General features: G+C 38.5%; 1 protein-coding gene across 7 annotated transcripts in view; it reads right to left on the bottom strand.

Moving 5' to 3' along the window:
- Nucleotides 1–21111, bottom strand: part of LOC111862641 (transcriptional regulator ATRX) — a 95664-nt gene extending 74553 nt beyond the window's left edge. For 3 of the 7 annotated variants that reach the window (XM_023848158.1, XM_023848162.1, XM_023848163.1), the window contains exons 1-5: nucleotides 20851–20984; nucleotides 13133–13229; nucleotides 11492–11665; nucleotides 9360–9484; nucleotides 7626–7754 (exon numbers count right to left, since the gene is read on the bottom strand). In XM_023848158.1, the coding sequence (XP_023703926.1) occupies nucleotides 7626–7754; nucleotides 9360–9484; nucleotides 11492–11665; nucleotides 13133–13220 (516 nt within the window). In that variant the 5' untranslated portion in view covers nucleotides 13221–13229; nucleotides 20851–20984. The other 4 variants (XM_033750740.1, XM_033750739.1, XM_023848159.2 and 1 more) reach the window with 4 other exon arrangements.
- Nucleotides 21112–21311: the final 200 nt, after the last annotated feature.

Here is a 21311-nt window from a genome sequence, read left to right as displayed (position 1 = left end):
GCCGGCTGTGCTTTACTCCCTAGGAAAATTATTTAATTAATTCCTGGTACTCATTTCTGTTAGAGGCTGAGTCAACCCCAGGGCCATCCATACCGTGACACTTTCAAAACATAATCCAAAACTTTAAGCAAGAAGAGAAGACCTGTGCCTTCTTGAAGCACCAGGTGAACTGAAAACCCTACAGAAAGAAAGATGTACTTCACATTTTATTCTTAATACATTATCCCTCAAGTAACATGAACAATATAAAGCATCTTATCTTATTAACAGTCTGCATAGTGAAAGGTTCATTCCTTAGTTTAGAACCTTATTAACGACTGTTCCTACAGTGAAACATCAGCCAGTCATCAGCTTCTCTCAGATGAAAATAATTCAAAAGAGTTCTATCTGCAGGGATATAATGCCGTGAAGTCCACTAAAAGTCAGTCAACCTATATGTAAAGGGTTGATGAACTTCTGTTTGCTATCTGCTTCCATGCTGGTTGACTTTCAATGGACTAGATAGCACTATATCCAAAACTACAGAATTCTTCAGACCCACCAATGTGAGAACCTCAAATCCTATGAAAGCAATTTAGCTAGGGATTCTATCCGCTCAAAAAATTGTTCAGAATAACCATTTTACTTACCTCACACCATAAGAGCCACTGGATGCAGTGACCTATGTGGGGAAGTCATAAAGTTTTAATTATCACCCAGAAGAAACAGAGACAAAGGTGTAAGAAACTGTATGTGAGTTAGCCCTTCTCTACTTATGTCCCCTGTAAGGCCACATATTTTCCCCAACGATGCATTAGCTGCTGGATACCTTGATCATAGAAGGTCTCATTTTGACTGTTTAGGAAGTCCTCCACTGTATAAATGACATCATCGTCATCTTGGAATTGCTTACCACAAAGTGGTTTCTTTTGCCGTGGAAAGAGGAAGAAGTCGCTCGGTATCAGGTCTGGTGAATATGGTGGTTGGGGGAGAATTTCATATCCCAAACTGGCAGCAAGTGTCACTGTAGCATGAGTAGCATGAGACAGTGCGTTGTCGTGAAGAAGTAGCACAACTTTTCCCAGCATTCCACATTGCCTTTTCTTGATTTCCTCCCGTAATTTTCTCAGAAGGTTCCAGTAGCATTTGCCAGTGATGGTGACACCCTTTTGCACATAGTCAGTTATGACGAAACCCCGCTGATCCCAGAACACGCTCAACATCTCCTTTCCTGATGACGGCTGGGATTTGGCCTTCTATGGTGGTGGTGAGTCTGCATGTTTCCACTGCTTGCTCATTTCCTTTGTGTCAGGGTCATAATGATAGACACAACATTCATCCATCATGATCAGGCGGTCAAAAAATTCCACCTTTTCATCTTGACAACTGTAAAAGTTTCTTTGTCACATCCATCCATCGCTGTTTTGGAACTGGTGTCAACAATCATGGCACCCAACGCACAGCGACCTTTGTCATGTGTAACTTGTCATGGATGATGTTGAAAACTGACCCATGGCTACTGCAGACCTCATGAACAATAGCTTCGATAGTTATGGACCCATCGGATAGGACTGAAGCTTCCACCTGTGCCACAATTCCCGGTTCCTTAGCGAGAGATGGTCTTCCACTTCGGGGTTCCTCTTCATGGTTTGTCTGTCTGCAATGAAAGTGCCTCTTTCACCAGACCACTGTGCCATATGATGGTATGCTTTCCTGATACACAGTGGTGATCTGGTTGTGAGTCTCCCAGGCACTCTTCCTTTGCAAATGCAGGAATGGTATCACAGTGCGAGCCTCCACTTTCTCAACTGATGTCGCCATTTTGCTTCTGCCCCTTCCGGTGGCTCCCTCTATCTACTTGGAGCAGGAAAATTTGACTGTTTGGCAAGCTCAGGAAATGGGCTATCTCCTATGTAGCATGATATTTTGGAATTATGATTTTCTCATGGTAATAATTAAAACATTATGCCTTCCCATTGTATAACTCTGAGACACATGTTACACTGATGTAAAAATTCTATGGCACATGCTGAGGTTAACTATCTGCGATTCCTAGAATATAATTTCAGATTTTCATCTGTAAAGATACCAATTTCAGGTTGCCTATTTCTGCAAACTTTCTGCTTGCTTGCTTGCTTGTTCTTCAAGCCTGAAGATGCAGGCAGTACATTCCTCTGAAACGCCAATACGCGTCTCTCAAACTACATGGCACATTTCAGAAGACATTATTCTTCAGAGCCACAACCATGAAAATCACAAATTTATGACTCCATTTTCATCAGACTAGAATCTGACACATTTAGATCCCTGAACATGACAGTTACATTCCTCTACTGAGTCATTCATCAAAAACAGTCCATAGTGCCTGCACTGATTTTTCTGCAGTATTTGCTGGTGCAGCATCCTGCTCAAAATCTGTGTACCTCTTTTCTTCTTCCATTAGGCTACAAATTTTCGTTCACAAACACCAAAATTTTCATCATGTAATGGGGCTGGGGCTGGCAGATAATGTGCATTTTCAGTATCTGAGTTTATGTAACAAATGGGAAGAAACCATGCTTCATTCATCATAAAAATATGTTAAGGGTCAATTATACCACCAAAAATATTTCTGAAAAGCCAGTCACAAAATTAACATTTTGAAACTGGGTCTGAAGTTGAACATGGTGCACAAACAATATGTTGTGACTAAGAATGTTGCTTTAGAGACACCAGTTTCTTGGGAGAACTGACAGTGAATTTTTCCAATTTGGTTTTACTCTTGACATTCTGGAAATGTTCTGGGTCAACACATGATTTGTCTCTTTCTTTTGTCACTGGCCTCACTTTCATGTCACTTTCTGTTCAAATTTACATCTGTCACTTCTTCCGCTTCATGCATTTCTCAATGAAAAGACATGCTATTCAAAACTGTATGCCGCAAAGTTCAACACAAAGACAAAAAATGCCCGTAGCTGACTAATCATGAGTGAGTTGTGCAGCAATTCACACAATAAAGTATGCGTCAATGCTGACCTCTGACCGGCTGAACAGTTTCTGAACAAAATACAATAACCATCAGCTGAATTTCTCTTCATAACTGTTACCTGATGTGCACTTTCTCAAATTCACCAAGCACTTCAGCTAAAGCACTAACACTTCTGACTTGTGACTGAAAGGTGCTTTGTTTGATTCTTGGCCCAGATAACAACCACCCTGACCAAGATCTTTCATGGTTTCCCTCAGTCCCTTGAAGTAAATTTCAGGAGAGTACAATCAATTTGGCCTTGCCCACTTCTTTCCACTTCCCTCCCAATTAATTATTCACTATCTGCCTACCGTTTGATGCTAAGGTTATCATATTCACATACGCCTGCCAATGAAGTCTATCCTGAACCAGATGAAACATGCCCTATTTTTCCCAAGATACATTTTAACATTAATTTCCCATTTAGACTCGGGTTTCTTTACCAAACTAAGTCTGAAGCTATCATTCCTCATGCATGTTGCATGTCTTACCATCTCTTATACTCTGATTTAACACAATAATATCAGACAAACAGTGCAAATTATAAAGCTTCTTATATAATCTCCCCCACCCTCTCATTACTCTTTGTTTCTTAAATCTCAATTCCCCCCCCCCCAGCAAAATTGTTTGGCTGGGACCAGTTAACTTCTGGACAGGTCATGACATGACACTACTACATTCAGGAGAAAAGTTGTAAACCAAGTGGAGGTAAAGTAAAATCTTCTGAGCCAGTGGTCTTTCACTTAAAAGTTGTAGCTTGCATCTTTCATAGAAGCAACAGACAGTGAAAAAGCTATGTGTTGTATGATCTGCACTTTATCAGAAAATGGCATATGCCAAAGAAAAGCCATGTTTATTAAGTTTTCATCCAAACCAGGCTACAGAAACCTGTCAGATGTTACAAGCTTGCTTTTAGAGATGAAACAATGATCAGAACTCAAGCACTTGACTGGTTTATGAGATCTCAAGTGATATCTGTTAACAATGCTGAGTGTTCTGAATATCCATTCAAGAGCAAAATGGATGAAATGTGAAGTTAATCAAGGAAGTTTTTCATGAAGACAGACATATCACTATCCATGACCCGTCTAATGAAGTTTGAATGTCACTTGGATTGTGCCAAAGCATTCTAACGCAACATATGAACATGAGATCGGTTTCCAGAAAATTTGTGCCTCATGTGTTCACTGATGGGCAAAAGTAGCATTATATCACTGTTAGGGCCTTCAGGAAGAACTTTAGAGGAACTAACAATTCTTTTTGAAGCTTATCACAGATTACAAATATGGATTTATTGGTACAACCATAAAACAAAGAAACAGTCATCTCAGTTGAAGAGCTCATTTACCTCTGCACCTGCAGAAGACCAAACAAAGTCATTCCAGTGTCAGAAACAGGCTATCCATGTTCCTGAACATTCATCAAATCATATATTGTGAATGTATCTCACAGGGAAAAACTGGGAATAAGGATTTCTAACCATACATATATGTTCTCTATTGATTAAGTCAAGAGGTACAGTGAAAATATTCTGAGAAGTAGCCCACTACAAGAAATTTTTTACTCCTCACGAATGTGCTTCTACTCTGCAGGAACTTCTGGCTAACATAGCATGACTGTTGCCCCAAATGATCTACACTGCATGATTTTTGTTTTTCTAGAACTGAAGTTAGTTCTGAAAAAGAGATCTGATGAAGTCATCTTGATTCAAGAACTACATCCTGTACTTCCAACACTGGTGGAATCACTGAGCTCTATAAGAGCAAATTCAATCAAAGAAATATACATAACCCCAAAATTAGCCGATCACATCTCTGGCAGTAAAACCTGAGGTTTCATCATTAAAAATATCAAAGCCAGGTCACATACTTACACAAATCACATCTATAAACTCCATATTAATATTACTCAAGCTCTTTCTCACTTGTCAAATTGGCTATTTCCAAGAAGTTTCCCACATTAAAATTCTGATATCATCCAATTCCACTCTATTTCATCTCTGAGCTGTGTCACAGCTCAGGCAGTTTGTCATCAGCTTCCCACCATGGCAGCCCAGGTTCAATTCCAGGTCATGTCATGCCGGGTTTGTGGTGAACAAAGTGGCACTGGGGTAGATTTTCTATTGGTACTTTGGTTTCCCCTGCAAATTCTTATTCCACCAACTGCTCCATACTCATTAATCATCCTGTCATTGATGCTACACAGTCTCAATATTGACAGCATTGTTAAGTGACTTAAAAAAAAGATGTCTCTTAGGTCCAACTGTTCATCTTAGGAGACTGTCTCAGAACACATGAAAATTTGCACGTGTCCCTGATATTATGGAACTATACATCAGAATCATACAAAACAATAAATAATACAAATCTTTAATTTTATGGAAAGAAGACAGGATGATAACTACTTTTAAGCTGAAAAGTAACCAGCAACTTCTGAATTTATTCTTTTACTAATTTTACTTCCAAAATACTTTTGTTAATTAATATGTAAATTTGTAAACAGTTCCAAATCAAGCTGCATTTTTACTTCAAGACATAACTAAAGTTTTACTTACACTTAATTCCAAACAATTCCTTTGCTAGCTTCTAAAAGAATTTTCCAAATTATTCTTATGGAATTTATGATTATGCAAAATAACATCATCAGCATAAGCAAGTACTTGAATCACTATTTGTTGAAACTATTCCCTACATCTTGATGGTATTTTCTCATGCTAAATTAATGACACTTAAAAGTAAACAGTGTACACTTAACAGGAGCATTTGGCAGAATGCTAACACCCATAATCTTCAGAACATTTATCAGAAAAGAAAGTGTAACCATCGTGCGTTAATTTAGGTAAGTGAATAATCAGTTATTAAATTAAAATCACATGCAACTACTCCCTTTTAGACAATAGATATCTAAACTGGTAAGATAAAACTATAGGCCCACAGATCATTATTACTGGAATGTGTCAATAAATTTTAGTGTAACTCCACAATATCAAACTTCATGAAAAGTATTTAATACCTCTCAAGGTGTTTCATTCACACAGATGGGCACACTAAGTATTTTCCATAGGCACATCACAGGGTCGTGAATGACATATGAATTGTACAGATAAAAAGCATTCCTTTATTTTAACTGACTGTGAACAACATAACTGATGAGAAATACTACCTTCTGGGATGTCATGCTGTATAGCCTGCTAGAAGTTTACCAGTGTTTCAGGGGAACATTCTGCGGCACCAGTTTCACACAATTACTCTCCATAACAGAACATTCACAAATTCAAAATCACAACCAAAAAGGAACTCCACTATCAGAACACAAAAATTAATGTCAAATACAAAGACAGCCTACACCACAGCATTATAAATACATCCAAACCACGAGTGGAAACCATGTACTGCATTTATGTAAACACAATAGAATTAACCAAAACATATCTATATACAGGAGAAGAAAATTTAAACATTTTATAACTATGAGACTTTCAAACAAGTAACAACATATGCAGCATTTAAATAAAATATCTATATAGGAACATCACACTTCAATGTCAAAAATATACCAATACACCGAATGCAAACACCAACCAATGTAGAGAAGCAGCAGTCAAGATAAGAGTGAATGTACAATATATGAGTAACCAGCCATGAAAAGAAAGTAAATATGTTCTACTGAACATCAAATTCATATACAACACAACTGCTCAACCCCGTAACAAGACTCATGGGCTTAATTCACATTACAATTCAAAAAGCTACAGGGTATTAGCTACAAAACATATCAATTAAATCAGTAAACAAATGTTCAATTACTTTAACAAAATTCACCAACAATTCAGAACTCACTTTAAGAAAACTTTAACATTTTAGGATAATGAACTAAAAACAATAGAGTATAGAAACTACACACATAATCTACCTGATGATGACCCTTTAAAGTTGAAACATGCTGTGCAAGAAATATAGGACATCACCAGTCTACGAACATGACAAGAAGTTCACTGATATATTGGGTTTCTGGACTTTATCCATCGTCCTGGTTTTTACGATAACAAATAAAAACACGACGTTTCGGAAACTGGATCTGTTTCCGTCCTCAGGTGAAGGTGTTTCCCTTTTCCTTCACCTGAGGACGGAAACAGATCCAGTTTCTGAAATGTCGTGTTTTTATTTATCTTAAAAACCAGGACGATGGATAAAGTCCAGAAACCCAATATATCAGTGTGTTATACACCATCGTCAGAATCCTATAGTAACTACATGACAAGAAGTTGCACTTCAAGACCGTCCCTGTGAATTAAATAATTAAGGGAATGTACAATAATTGATGCTAGCCGAAAGACTGAAACGTGTAGTATGCATGTCACATGTAGCGCATCTACGCAAAGTGTTGTGTTGATGGGAAAAATTAGAGTTAAAATACAACACAACATGGTGATACAATTTAGTACTTTTAAGTGCTGTCTATATTTTTAAAGCTGAAGATTAAATCAAACAAGCAGAATGCTTAGTTCGCTAGCTCTCCAACCCTGAAGATGGAAACAAGAAGTTCCACCAGAACACTGGTTACATACCAGAAGATAGTTTTCCTCAGTCACCACCATGAAAACCTTACATCTCACAAAATATATTTCACCTACACATACCTTACAGAAAGCACTGGAACACGTTGAACAACAATACAGAGTACCGCCTTGTCCACACCATCGGCAGTATTTATCTGAACCATCTTCATCCACTGAGAAATTTCCATCTCCATAGAAACCAACACATGTCTAAAGAGATAAACATTTTACATTAAAATATAAACTTCTTCAAATATAGCATGAGAAATTTTCTATTTACATTTGTGACTTCTTATAGTTAAATTTGACACATCAAAGGTAAATTCTTGTTTGATGTGTCAAGAAGTACTTCTCTCTGTGAGAGTGGTATTTTCTATCAATGCTGATAAAACAAAATGTCATTAACTTCTGGGATGTAATACCTTGTAGTTTGGCAGAAGTTCACCACTTCACAGGATCACTGGTGACCTACCATGCTACATCATCTCAGATGATTTTACTCTTCATATGTAGGTCATTTCAGAAATAATGCACACAATTTTTTGTTTACGTCCATGTTTATTTTTTTTAATATCTCTTTACAGTCCTTCAATATAGTCCTCCTGCTTCTCAATGACTGAGTCCCAACATGTGGGAAGTTTTACTATTCCATCCAGGACACCATCTTTGTTTATCTGTCGAAGGCTCGGGTACTGCAGCAGAAAGCTCTTCCAGAGAGGGAAAACAACAGCCTTGCATAGGTTGTTTCAACTTTGGGAATAAGTCGAAGTCTGGTGGACTCGTGTCCGGGCTGTAGGGAGCATGAGGCAACACCTCGCAACTGTATCGGTGCAGCTTTTCTGTTACATTCCCGATGTGCGGGCGAGCGCTGTCATGGAGAATGATTGGCCCAGCCTCGAGCAACTGAGGTCGGTTTTTGTGCATTTTTCTGCACAGATTTTGCATAAAGTCACGATAATAAACTGCTGTGACACTTTTCCCGCACGGAACTCTGTCTGTCATGATGATTCCTTGGTGATCATAAGCAAAGATCATCATTTGTGTGACCCTTGAATGATATCGTCGAAATTTTTTTGGTTGTGGGGAAGATGGACCTCTCCACTCATTGGACTGTGATTTCAGCTGTAGATTTCTGTTAGGTTTTTTCCACGTAAAGTTTCGATCTTAATGTACGACCTCTGATCCTCAACAGTCACAGTACCCGGGAACCGTGCAGGCTCCATTTCTAACTCATGTTATTTAAGAACAGAGTATATTATAAATGAAACAAAATAACACGCTTCTTTCTCAAGCCCTGAACTGTAAATGATGTGAGGCTCATGGTTGTTGCGTCTTCTAATCCGCAGTGTTGCCAAGCTGTGCATTATTTATGAAATGACCCGTGTAGTCAAAAGCACGAGAACCTCAAATCCAAGAGCATTCACTTTATTTAAAAGCATAAACAGCATTCAGAAGAGCTTGAGTAGCTCAGTCAGTACAGTGACAAGACTATGGACTGCATAAGCAGCAAATGGATGTTCAATTCATGGCACTGATAGAGATTCTTCTCCACAGCTTCCAGACAAGCTCTGGGTTCCACTAAGCCTCCTATCAAATGGGTAGCAGGGATTATTTTTAGGGTGTAAGATAACTAGATATACAGCTGACCACAAACTTCCATAGTTCCATTCTCCCAAGTTTTCATGGTGCCATACTTAATTAAGCACAGGGAAATCTTTACCTTTTACACAATATTCAGAATAACTTTACTACTGTAACACGGACTTATCTTTGTCTTTTACAGATCCAATGGTACTAACAAACAAACAAACATACCCTACACATTAGCACCCTCAGGACAGGATGATGATATATGTCCCGACCTTCTAAAACAACTGCTTGCAGGTTAGTGCAACAGGCGGTGCAACGCAGCATGCGGTGTGTGACAACCTCACTCTCATCTGAAAAAATATTTATTAATATTACAACTTCAATATTCATACATAACCACAATGCTAGTCACTGACAAGAAAGTTGGGCTAAATGGTTACACCATTAAATGATGTTACCATACATCCTAATGACCTCATACTGCACTGAAAATCATACATCTGCAGTGCAAATATCAATGGTTAGCATTTCACTTTTGTCATTAAAACCTTATGAAAACAGTTTCTGTTTGAGTAGTATTTGAATTATTGGTTTAATATTAATAAAAATATGCATTCAATCTGGTAAAGAAGATAAACAGACAAAAAATTTTAAGAGATCAGTAATAATACTTGCAGAATACCAGTTTAGATGATGACTGAAATCACATATCTGTTTGCTATGTTTTATATATATTGTAATAGATGCCTCAAAGCTGGAATAGTGGAGCCACAGTAGATGTTTGTTGCTATGCAACGACTCAGTAAATAGGTTCCTGCGGAAATGAACATGCATGCAACAATAGAAGAACTGCTGTTTCTATCCCTATAACAATTGAGGAATCGTTAGTAAAAGGTGTTTTCTGTTGGGGCTGCCACTGCCATGGTAGCAAATACTAATAGAAATAGGGCACTGTACTGAGCCTAGACTGACAAGAGGCCTTGTACGAGGGTTGGAATTTTAATAGTGGCAACACTGCTGTAGAAATGCTATGCAATGGAACCAAATAATGTCGCTTATACCACATGTTAGTTACATACCTACCTTATCTCAGAGCAAATGGACTCTCCCTTCCCACATCACGTGCATGTGCAGTGACAAGAAGAACAGAGCCTCATGTTAGCTGACGGTCTAATGTAGTGTTGTTATGATGTTTTCGAAACAGGAACAACGGACTTGGATAAAGATTGCATGTGCCAGAGGCTGTACACCACGACAGTGTCATCAAGGTCTTCAAGAGCCTTGCGGGGAATCTGCATTGCCTTACAGAACAGTGGCAAGGTGGGTAAAAGCCTTCAATGAGGGACACCAAAATGTGGCAGACATGCGTCGGCCAGGTCGTCCTAGTGTCAGTGAAGAAGAAGTGTATGCTCTTTCCGGGTTACTGAAGAGTGATCAATGCCATACGATTCGTGTGCCAATCCGAGAGACAGGATTAGCGCATACAACTGTGCTTCACATTCTGAAGGAACGCCTGGGCATGAGGAAAAACTGCATCATGATGGGCTGCTGTTGGAATCTTTGAATTTTCTCTTAATGGTAGTTGTATTAACCTAATTAATGAATTAACTGATTATGGAAATTAAAAACATAATTAAACTATTTTATTAAGTCATTCCTTAACACACTTTCTTCCCTTCCTTTTGCCAAGTTCCTGTGCCCCAAGGTCATAACTTTGTTTCCTACGTATTTCTATTGCTCAAGTTTCAGTAACTGGTTCTTCCAGAAGTGTTTAGGAGTTACATCCATATCAGTATACTCCTTAGAATCAACCAACTACCTGAAGTAGTTCTGGTCTTTGCATTTCCCTTTTCCCTATGAACTATCATTCTGGGGAAATGGAGCAGGTAATGACACATTGATATTTGGGACTTTCATGTAGATGGAGATGACTGCCTCTGTGGTCTAGTGGTCAGAGTTCCTGGCTACAGATCCAGAGGTCCTGGGTCCGAATCCCGGCACTACCAGATTTTCTGAGAAGTAGTGAGTCTGGAACAGGGTCCACTCAACTTCATGAGGATAACTGAGGAGCTATTTCAAGTAAATAGAGGCTCCGGTCTAGAAAACCGAGATTAATGGCAGTGGGGAACCGTTGCGCTGACCACACAACACCCTTTATCCACTAAAGTTTGCACTAACTTGGCTGACAAGCAGCTGTCACTCAGTCAGTATAGTTCGCTTGCGGACTACAAGCTACGGAATTTTGATGTTGATGAAGGAACTACTTGTAGAATATTAACAAAATCTTCATATACACAATGTCACAATTACACAAAACTCTGCCTTACTGTTTGTATAGCTCCCAGCTTCCGCCTTACCTTTAAAGTATTTATGCCTGTACTTCATTTCTTCTTCCGTGTTAAGCACTACCATTGAAGAACGGTGGACTTTAGGTGAGGATTTAAAACTCTCTCTGCCATTATCATTTTCCTTCTCACTTTCTCCACTATTTGAGTCTCCAATACGCATATTTTCACATTTTGAATTTTCAGCTGGAAGAAAAACACTTTAAAATGTAATCGACTAAAATAAATAAAAGTTTTGTAATAGACTTAAACGCTGCTACCTTTTCAGACCTTCTGACCAGGGGTATTTGGAGAGTGATGAAAAAGCAATCGGGTACTTGTTATGCAGTTACACATGTTACATGTCAGCAACACTTGACACCCTCGGAACAACCTATTTTGCTGCAAAGAAATATGACAATAATTTTCTAAGATAACTCATCTAAAAGCAAAGTTGTTAGAATCATGGCAAGTGTGAAACCCAGGTCTATTCAAGAGATTATAGATCTTACCTCTTCCATGTGAATACACACTTTCATTAATGAACTTCACTGTAAAGAACCAAAAATATTTTCAGACCAATTCAGGTGTACACAGTCTTAACACATGAACAAAGTATCATCTTCATAGACCAACAGTCCACCTCTGATGTTATCAGAAAAGTGAAGAGTATGCTGGCATCAAGATTTTCACCAACCATTTACTGTCAAATGACTTGTGAATGAAAAGGCATATATAAAGTAACACTAAAAAGACACAGGGCACATGGTAGTGTAGTTCGTTCAGGCACTATGCTACAAGCCAGAAGGTCGTGGGTTCAAGACCTGATGAGGTGGATTTTTTCAATTGACCTAATCCTTTCAGCCACACTATGGAACTCAGGTCGACTTGGCCCCTAACAGAAATGAGTACCAGGAATCTTCCTGGAGATAAAGGGCTGCTGGTGCGTAAGAGTGACAATTTCACCGCAATCTGTGAGCTGACTGTCTAGAAAAGGTGGGAGCCTTGACCTCTCACAACCCCACAGGGCTTCATGGTCTGTTTACAGAGATGGCTTCACCCTTTCTTTAACCTTAGTAAAATGATACTTAAATACACACTCATTCTAGTCTGTTGATGAATTTCTATTATGTAAAAATGACTCATATCTACTCAAAGGTGGAAGTATAGATGTGTACCTTATCTGAACCATCATGCTATATTTTTATTTTTTATGTAAAGCTTCAGTTGGGCCGGTCATGGTAGCCGAGCGGTCTAAGGCATGCACTGTCTTCGCTCGCTCGGAAACCGAGATCGTGGGTTCGAATCCTACTCAGGGCATGGATGTTTGTGTGCGTTTTTCTGTGTTTGTCTACAGGTAGAGGCCTTGCGACGAGCTGATCACTCACCTAAGGAGTCCTACCGTATGTGTAAGATCTAGTAAACCGAAGTGAAACAGAGAGTTTCATGGAGGGAGGCCTAGGCCCAAATTGGGGCTGTAGCGCCACAGGAAAAAAACAAACTTCAGTTGTACTTTACTTGTTGTATTTTTATAATTTATTCCACATTCTACAGACATTTTTGACCAACTCTGGAACCATCGAATGTTACGTAATGTATATAGGTATGTATGGTTACATCAACATTTAGCATCCAGAAAGATTCATTGCAAATGTGATGTGAATCACTACACACCTTCTGCAGCAATCTTTAATTCTTGAGATGACGGTAAAACAAAATCATCTGAAGAGTTACTCATCTGATGTTTTAAGTTGTAGACCATTCAGATGAACTGAAACAATAAAGAAACTAAGTTTCAAAATAAATCATCAATAGTCACAACATTAAATCATGCTGGAAGAAGCTAATTAAAAACATATTAAACATCTTAAACACTGCATGATCAAACCACTGTGTTTTTCATAAACGATGAAACTTGTAATTCACCCTCTGGTGCTACAATCTGAAGGTCCAACAAGTCTAAAAAGAAAAGCTCGTCACTCAAGCTTGTTCATTACGATTCAAATTACTGAAACCTTTCTCCTTAAGATCAATTTTAACTTTACAGTGGAAACTGGTTAACACAAAATGGTGAGTAATGGCATAATAATTCTATATTATCTGTAGGTTTTTATGATAATTTTTTCATGTTTTATCTGTCAAATACCTGTTGACACTGCATTTTCACTGTGAGCAACGATGCAATTTACTTAATCATCTGACTGAACTATAATTTCAAAATAAACTTTAATGACTAAGAAAGACTATATAAAATAATTTGTATTAATTCATAAACCATTTTGCATAGCAAGTCTTCATTCACTTTATGAAACATAACACAAACCTCAGAGGTAGAAGGAAATGGTACGGGAGTTATGCAGGAGAGATCTGTTTGCAAGAAATAATAACTGGTTGCCAGTAGGTACTGGGAAAACATAAAAATGTTGATGAAAAAAAGCAACAAAGCTCACAAAACCTTTCGTTTCATGAATGGGTTACAGGCCCTGGAATGTTTACTGAGACCACCATTCCAGGTGCAGAGTGATCCATCTAAAACTGTACCCAAACAGCGCTGATAAATGCCTGACCATAAAACTTGGCAGACGTGTGTGTCATTATTCTGAATGCATACACGAATTCTCTTGAACATGTTTCACAAAACATGTTTCTGCTCTGATGACATTTTGAATCTTCGCTTTCAGTTGTACGCTTCTTTGGTACATGCATGCTTTAAACCCCCCCTCCAATAGTCAGGGGATGTCAGTTCCCAGGATATGGGTGGCTGCAATCCCTTGAAAAAATTCTGTCTTGTTAAAAATGTTGTGAATACAGTCAAGGCTGCCCTTGTGAAAGAGAGGGCAGTATCATCCTGCGGAATCCAACTGCTTTTTTAAGAAGTTCCAGTATGAAAAACTGCATATTATGGACAAATATGGTTCAGCAGTCATATACTGAGACATAATATACATTTCCATTAGGCTTGTGGTTGTTTCTAACATGGTACTGAATTCACGTATGTGTTACTTTTAATGTGGACTGCATAAGTGTGCAAAATCTGTGGATCCCAAAACATTATATATTCCTCGTAGTCAAATAAATTTTGCTCAGATTTATCATTTTATACATTTTCAAAGTTTTGAATTACCATCTTGATCTCAAAATAATTCAGCCAATGCACTCTTGTTATATGTATTTCAACATGCTTAAAATTACGATATTAAGTTCATGAAGTCAACAGATGACGGACATGATTCTTCCACCTATTCAAAATATTGTCGGAATCTGGGAAGCAGATGGGTTGGAAACCATTTCTGGTACACGTGGTCCATCGGCCACCAATGCCGGAATACATTTATTTCTCATTTTGAAACCCAACTACTGCTAAGTGGCTGCATAAATAACTTCATGGTGCTGAGCCATTCTCGAGAAGATGCCAGTCACTCAGCCACTCAAGAACTTCCAAACATTCTAGGGAACTCAAAGGTTCATTACTGTCTTCACAAGAGTCCTCCATTAGTCCCTATCCTGAGCCAGATCAATCCAGTCTATACCACCCCATTATATCTCTCTAAGATCCACTTTAATATTACCCATACACCTACATCTAGGGCTTGCTAGTAGTTTCTTTCCTTCTTGTTTCCCCATCAATATCCTACATGCATTCCTCTTCTCCCCCATTCATGCTACATGCCCTCCTCACTTCATCCTCCTTGACTTGATCATTCTAATTATACTTGGAGAAAAGTACAAGTTATGAATCTCCTCATCATGCAGTTTTCTCCAACCTCCTGTCACTTCATCTCTCTTGGGTCCAAATATTCTCCTCAACACCCTGTTCTCAAACACCCTCAGACCATGTTCCTCTCTTAATGTCACAGACCAAGTTTCACACCCATACAGTACCACAGGCAAAATTATAGTTTTATATATTCTAACTTTTATACTTTTAGAAGGCAGATGAGAAGACAGAAGGTTCTGGACTGAATGGTAGTGAGCATTACCAAAATTCAATGTCCTCTTAATTTCCTCCTGAATCAAGTGACTGCATACAATGCTGAAATCTGGTTTCAACCTTCTTATCTAAAATAGTTTTGCTGCCTACATGGTACTTAACACCTTTCAGGATGAACAAAACAAGCTTTTTAACACTCACTTTCGACCAGAGAAAATATATCTTACAAAAGGATTTCTATATGCTCTCAGCAGGTAAATATTTAATTTTTCAATATCTGATATTTGATCTCATTAGGATAACCGACCATTGTTATCAGCTGTGATTATTATTGCCTGGTATCATTTACATACTGTAAAGTCAGCAGTAGGGTTCTCCGCCAGGCTCCAGAAAACAAGAGACAGCATTTTTGAGAAGCTGGCCCCATCCAAATGAAAGAAAAGACTACCGGTGGCTGCAGGAGCATCGGTAACTTCTGGATGGAATGGCAATATGCCTATGGGCTACTCAAGATGAGCAGCCTTAAGGAGACAGCAATGTGATACAGTGACTGATAAAGAGAGCCACTGCTTGGTAATGATTTGATAAATAAGTTTCTGGGATAACAAATAAACACACAACAACAAAGGAACTACTGAAAACTGCGTTTTCTATTTGGTCCAACCTAAGGCTATACAGCAAGCTGCCATTTGGCATTCAGTTGGAAAAAAAATCTTTGTTCATGAGCCTCAAGGGACTTGGAGCCAAGATTAACTGATTGGCAGTAAACCACCAGTCATAAAGTAACTCTGACTTTGACTTTTGACCTTGCTGCAGTCAATATTGGGTAGCGTAGTTGGTTGAGGGGCTATGCTACAAGCCGGGACGTCACGGGTTCAAGTCCTGATGAGATCTTTGGATTCTTTTCAATTGACCTAATCCTTCCAGCTGCACTATGGCCCTGGGTTCGACTCAGCCTCTAACAGAAATGAGTACCAGGAATTAATTAAAATAATTTTCCTATGGAGTAAAGTGCTGAGGGTGCGTAAGGCTGACAACTTTACTACCATCTTTCAGCCGACTGTCTAGATAATGTGGGACCTTCAACGTCTCACAACCCTATGGGCCTTCATGGCCTCTTACAGGGATAGCTTTACTTTTACTTGCAGTCAATATCAGTTGACGGCCAGTGGGAGCTAGGAGGGTCAGTAAGTAATTAGTGATGCCATGAGCTAGTTGAGAGTCAAGAGCTGTGGGACCATCGCCATCCAGTAAGGACGTGAATACAACAGCTGAGGAATCTACTTTGTTGGGAGCTGTAACCTAGCAACTGCTAGTGAAGACAAACTGAGAAAACTTATTGTGTGTTGTAGTGAGTCATAAAGTGCGTGATTAGTTAATTACCTGTAGTTACAAGGTATAAGTGTCCAATATATCCAATTACCAAACCAAACCAAACTTCATTTCTAGTCACTAACACATGACAACACATACTCAGGACCTCCAGAATATAAGCAGTACTGCAAAGCACTTCACTGTGGAATTCAGTCAATCAGATGTCTAGTAACCATCCTGATCAAAAGTAAAAAACTTTGCCAGTTTCTATACAGAGATTTTTCTATTTCAGAAATAATGAAAATCCACTCAACTTATAAAGAACTGGTTCTCACAACACAATATTCCAACTGATCATACAGGCTGAAATTTCATGAACTAGACCTCAACTTCAGACTGCCATGTGATTGTACTCTAAAAGATGCAACAGTTACAACCTCCCAGTAAGATCATCCTAAATGTCTATGTATAGAATATCTGGTAACCCCTATTACTCTCCCACCACTTCATAAACAAATTGGCAGGTTTCTATTGTGACTTTCAAGTCTCAGGGATGTCTATTATTATTATAAATTAACAAAAAATTATTCTTCTGGTTTCAAAGAGCTACACTATATATTTTATGCTACTAAAACTTCACAGGTAAGATATGAGCATAATGTCATTAAACTGAAAACCGCATACTATACAACTTACGACAATAATAAAACTGCTGTTGCACACATCAGAAGGCAACGAGCCATAGATGAGTATGAAGTATCTGTGGAATGAAGATCAGCAACTGAGAAACCACTCAACTACCGTCTGCCTATCAAAATGCCACATATATATTGATCTATTCACAACTGCATAAATTATGTGTAAAAGGAGAGGATTATTATGGCTGGACTGGAAAGGATGTGAAAAGAATTCAAGTTATCTAAACTTCTGCCTGAAAGGGCTAATTAAAACTACACCTTGAACTAACCCACACTGCGAAGCTTCCTTCTGACTATGGCACAATACTTTTAGATCATGAACAAAATAAAGATATCTTATATACAGAGTGTTTCACGACTTTAGGGCATAACTGCAGGAGGTGATTTCCTAGGTCTTTGTGATCAAAAAGTTCATATAAACATGTGTCCGATTTTGGACGGTTACGGAGTTATGACTGTTTTTTCATTCCTGTACATGCCCTCATGTGAACCGCGTCTATCATGTGGCGGGTCGCTATTTTTAGCCAGCTACAGACAGAGCGTTCTTGTTATCTCGACACTTGAGAGGTACCTAAGGCGTGGTGGGTTGGTATGTACCCGCATGGTTCACAACCGAGCGGCAGCCTGCGTTGTGGCCGGCGGTGACATTTTCAAAAAGCAGCTTTAAGCACCAATAAATTCAAATTAAAGGTAATTTCATGAAGTTAACTTTACATTCATACTTTAAATGTATCATGTATTATGCTGATTTATTAGTTTGTTCTGTTTGTTGTCAGTAATTGTTACCTTCTATTCTGAGTTTAAAATGGTCATAATTCCATAACCGTCCAAAATTGGACACATGTTTATATGGACTTTTTTGATCACCAAGACCTAGGAAATCACCTCCTGCAGTTATTCCCTAAAGTCGTGAAACACCCTATAGACATTCAACTACCTGCAAATAAAGCATAAAAGGATTCTCCAATACAAGCTCGAGACACAATATCAACAGTCCTTGCCCTTAGGTTTTGGTGATGAGCTTCAATTTATGGCTTCACTAATACATTGCGTATTACTGCCTAAATGTTTCCCATTGATTTGGCAAACAACGCAGTTGCCATCTTCATGATTAATGTCTTTGAAGGGAAGTCTGGAAGCTCTTATATAGATCTCACATCAAGTAACGAGATGAAGGTAAAGACATAACTGGGCAAAACAGAGGACTCTGATGCTGTACAAGAGGAAGTGTCTATATGGTTAATGAAAAGAGGTTATGAAAAACATTTCAGCAACACCATGCATGTCCTTAATCATATATCTGGCACAAAACACAACATAATCCTGAACAAAAAATATGGCTTAATGACAGGAAAGTCATCCCTTCAAGATGTTAAAACAAAACTGCTAACTGAAGCATATAGCAGCATCAGCTGGCTGAAGAGCTGTATGTATAGAATGTTCAACAGTTATGCAAATGCTCTGACAGCTCTGGCAAGGGAAAATATATGTAGAAACTGGAATTACTGCTGGGAAGATGCGATCTCACAGTATCCCAAATTAGGAATATCTTGAATCAAAATTACATCAGGGGAAGCAACTGAGTAACAGATAATATAATGCAAACAAATGGAGAACTATAATAAGACTCAATAAGTAGTTGGTTATTTAACGGCACTTTCAGTATCGTGACTACATGACAGTGCATAACAGGATGACATGAATTCTGAAATAGAAAGAATTTGGCAGAAAGAAGGTAATACCTCAGTGTTTTCCTGGAGAGACTGAGGAAAACTGTGAAATATCTCAATCCGAATAGCCAGTGACCCAGAGAAGTTTCAAACCAAGCATTTCCTGAACATAAATGTACAGCATTACCTCTAGACAAACCTGTTCAGTGATTCAATGAGCCCCCTCCTGTTGAACCTAATGATTGAGAGCACTCTCAACCTCCAAGGGATAACAATACTGATGTTTGTAGACAATATAGTGCTAGTCCCATCAAACCCTTGCAGACCTACAAGCAACTTTTTAACAGTGTGAATGCATGGGCAACAGAAAACTGCCCAGCTAATGATGAGAATCAAAATAAATTATGAAGTTTGGAAAGAGAAGGAAGTTGGAACAGCACAACTTCACCAGGGAACAAGATAGACTGGAAAATGTTGCATGGTTTAACTACCTGAGAATAAAGCTGAAAACAAGCTAAACAATATTCAATGGTCACATTCAGAACAGAGGTGCAGCTGCAAAATTCAAGACATCACAAACCTGAAACTGTTACTAGCTGCCACAGCAACAGCACTCTTCCTTGCAGTGACAAACTGGATACACTTAATCTGGCAAAGCCATACAGAAAACAGTTTAAAGAATATGGAAAGCATAAAAGCTATACTTCTGAAAAGAGTACCATGCGCCTGAGGTACATACTGACCAGACTAACATATAGTCTGGTGACCTACAAAATACAACTGATCTGGCTAGACCAAACAGAAAACAATCTAGACTGCCTATTCTAAATTTGTTCCACTGTGTTTTATTCCAACATAAATAAACTCCCACTATTCTACTATGCTGCAATAATTCTTGGATCTCCATTCGTCTATTGCACAATGTAACATCAATTTCCCCGGTTAGTGTCCGTTGTTTATCTTCCGTCAAAACTGCAACACTTTTACATTCTATACTTCAACACTACATGTTTTGGCCTCAAACACCACATGCTGTGGAGGAATCACACACAAACCAGGAGCATATGGCAGTCAAAAACTGAAAGTAGACCACGAAAGTGAGGGGCAAGTTGCCAAGAAAAACACCTTGATACATTTACGAAAATGACACCCCGGGTGAGGTGGAATATGCAACAGAAATTTTAAAGAATTTTATTTCGTTTTACTTAAAAAGAAGACTACTGCGTGTGATATTAACACGAATTAAAACAGTGTAGCACTTTGTAACGCAGTTTTAGTAAAATATCTAACATAAAAACACCTGAAGATGGCCGTTTGAGGCCGAAACATGTAGTGTTGAAGTGTAGAATGCAAAAGTGTTGCAATTTTGACGGAGGATAAACAATGGACGCTAATTTGAACAATTGCAACGGGATGCTGAAATACAGAATCATAAATAGTAGTTCCCCAGTTAATTCTCCTGAATTACTAGACATACTGCACGAGAAATGTTTTAAGACTTACAAGTTCACCTTGTATTCAGTGACATTTATGGCAGCCCTTTCAGAATGTTCCGCACAGCCAACCATTCACCTTAATAAAACCGGCCGACAAAATCAAAATTACTGCTTAAACTACAGGCCTTAATAAAACATGCCGACTTGGTCGACATCAGAATGCCATGCAATTATTTCTTAAACAGTTCACGACGTTGGCAGTATCGAACCTATGTACTATTGGCGCACGCAATTAAATTGGTCTAATGTTTAAATTATAGAAACACTAGGTCATTTAACATACGTTTTGTATCATACCACGATGTCTTTGTGCAACTTTTCGCGTAACAGCCTCCTTAACTTAAAACATATTAACGTCTACAACCCTCATCACCTCAAAACTCAAACCGACATAACACACGCGAACATAAACAGCACACATACATATACCGATCACGGAATATCCCTTCTCATCTTCTCAGAGAGTCGAAATTCTCGCTACACAGTCGTATTTCCCTTCCTTTATGTTGTTACAGAAAAGAATATCCCTGTTCCACAATTTTCTCCAACACAGTAATTTCCGTTCCGATGTAACAGCATCCAAAATGGGGGACCATATACTCGATATGTTCCATGAAATAATCGAAATTCAGTTTCAGTCACCAGAGCACAATATACTAAAATCATCTTTTCGTCCGTGTCTCTATTTTCATAGACCTTAGGTTTGAGTCCAGAATGTGTATTAAATACGGAGAAAGGCGAAGT

Source organism: Cryptotermes secundus, unplaced genomic scaffold (assembly GCF_002891405.2).
Source record: "Cryptotermes secundus unplaced genomic scaffold, Csec_1.0 scaffold5, whole genome shotgun sequence".
Taxonomy (NCBI): Eukaryota; Metazoa; Arthropoda; class Insecta; order Blattodea; family Kalotermitidae; genus Cryptotermes; species Cryptotermes secundus.
Note: the sequence above shows the minus strand (reverse complement) of the source record. Positions and strands in the feature narration are given on the sequence as shown.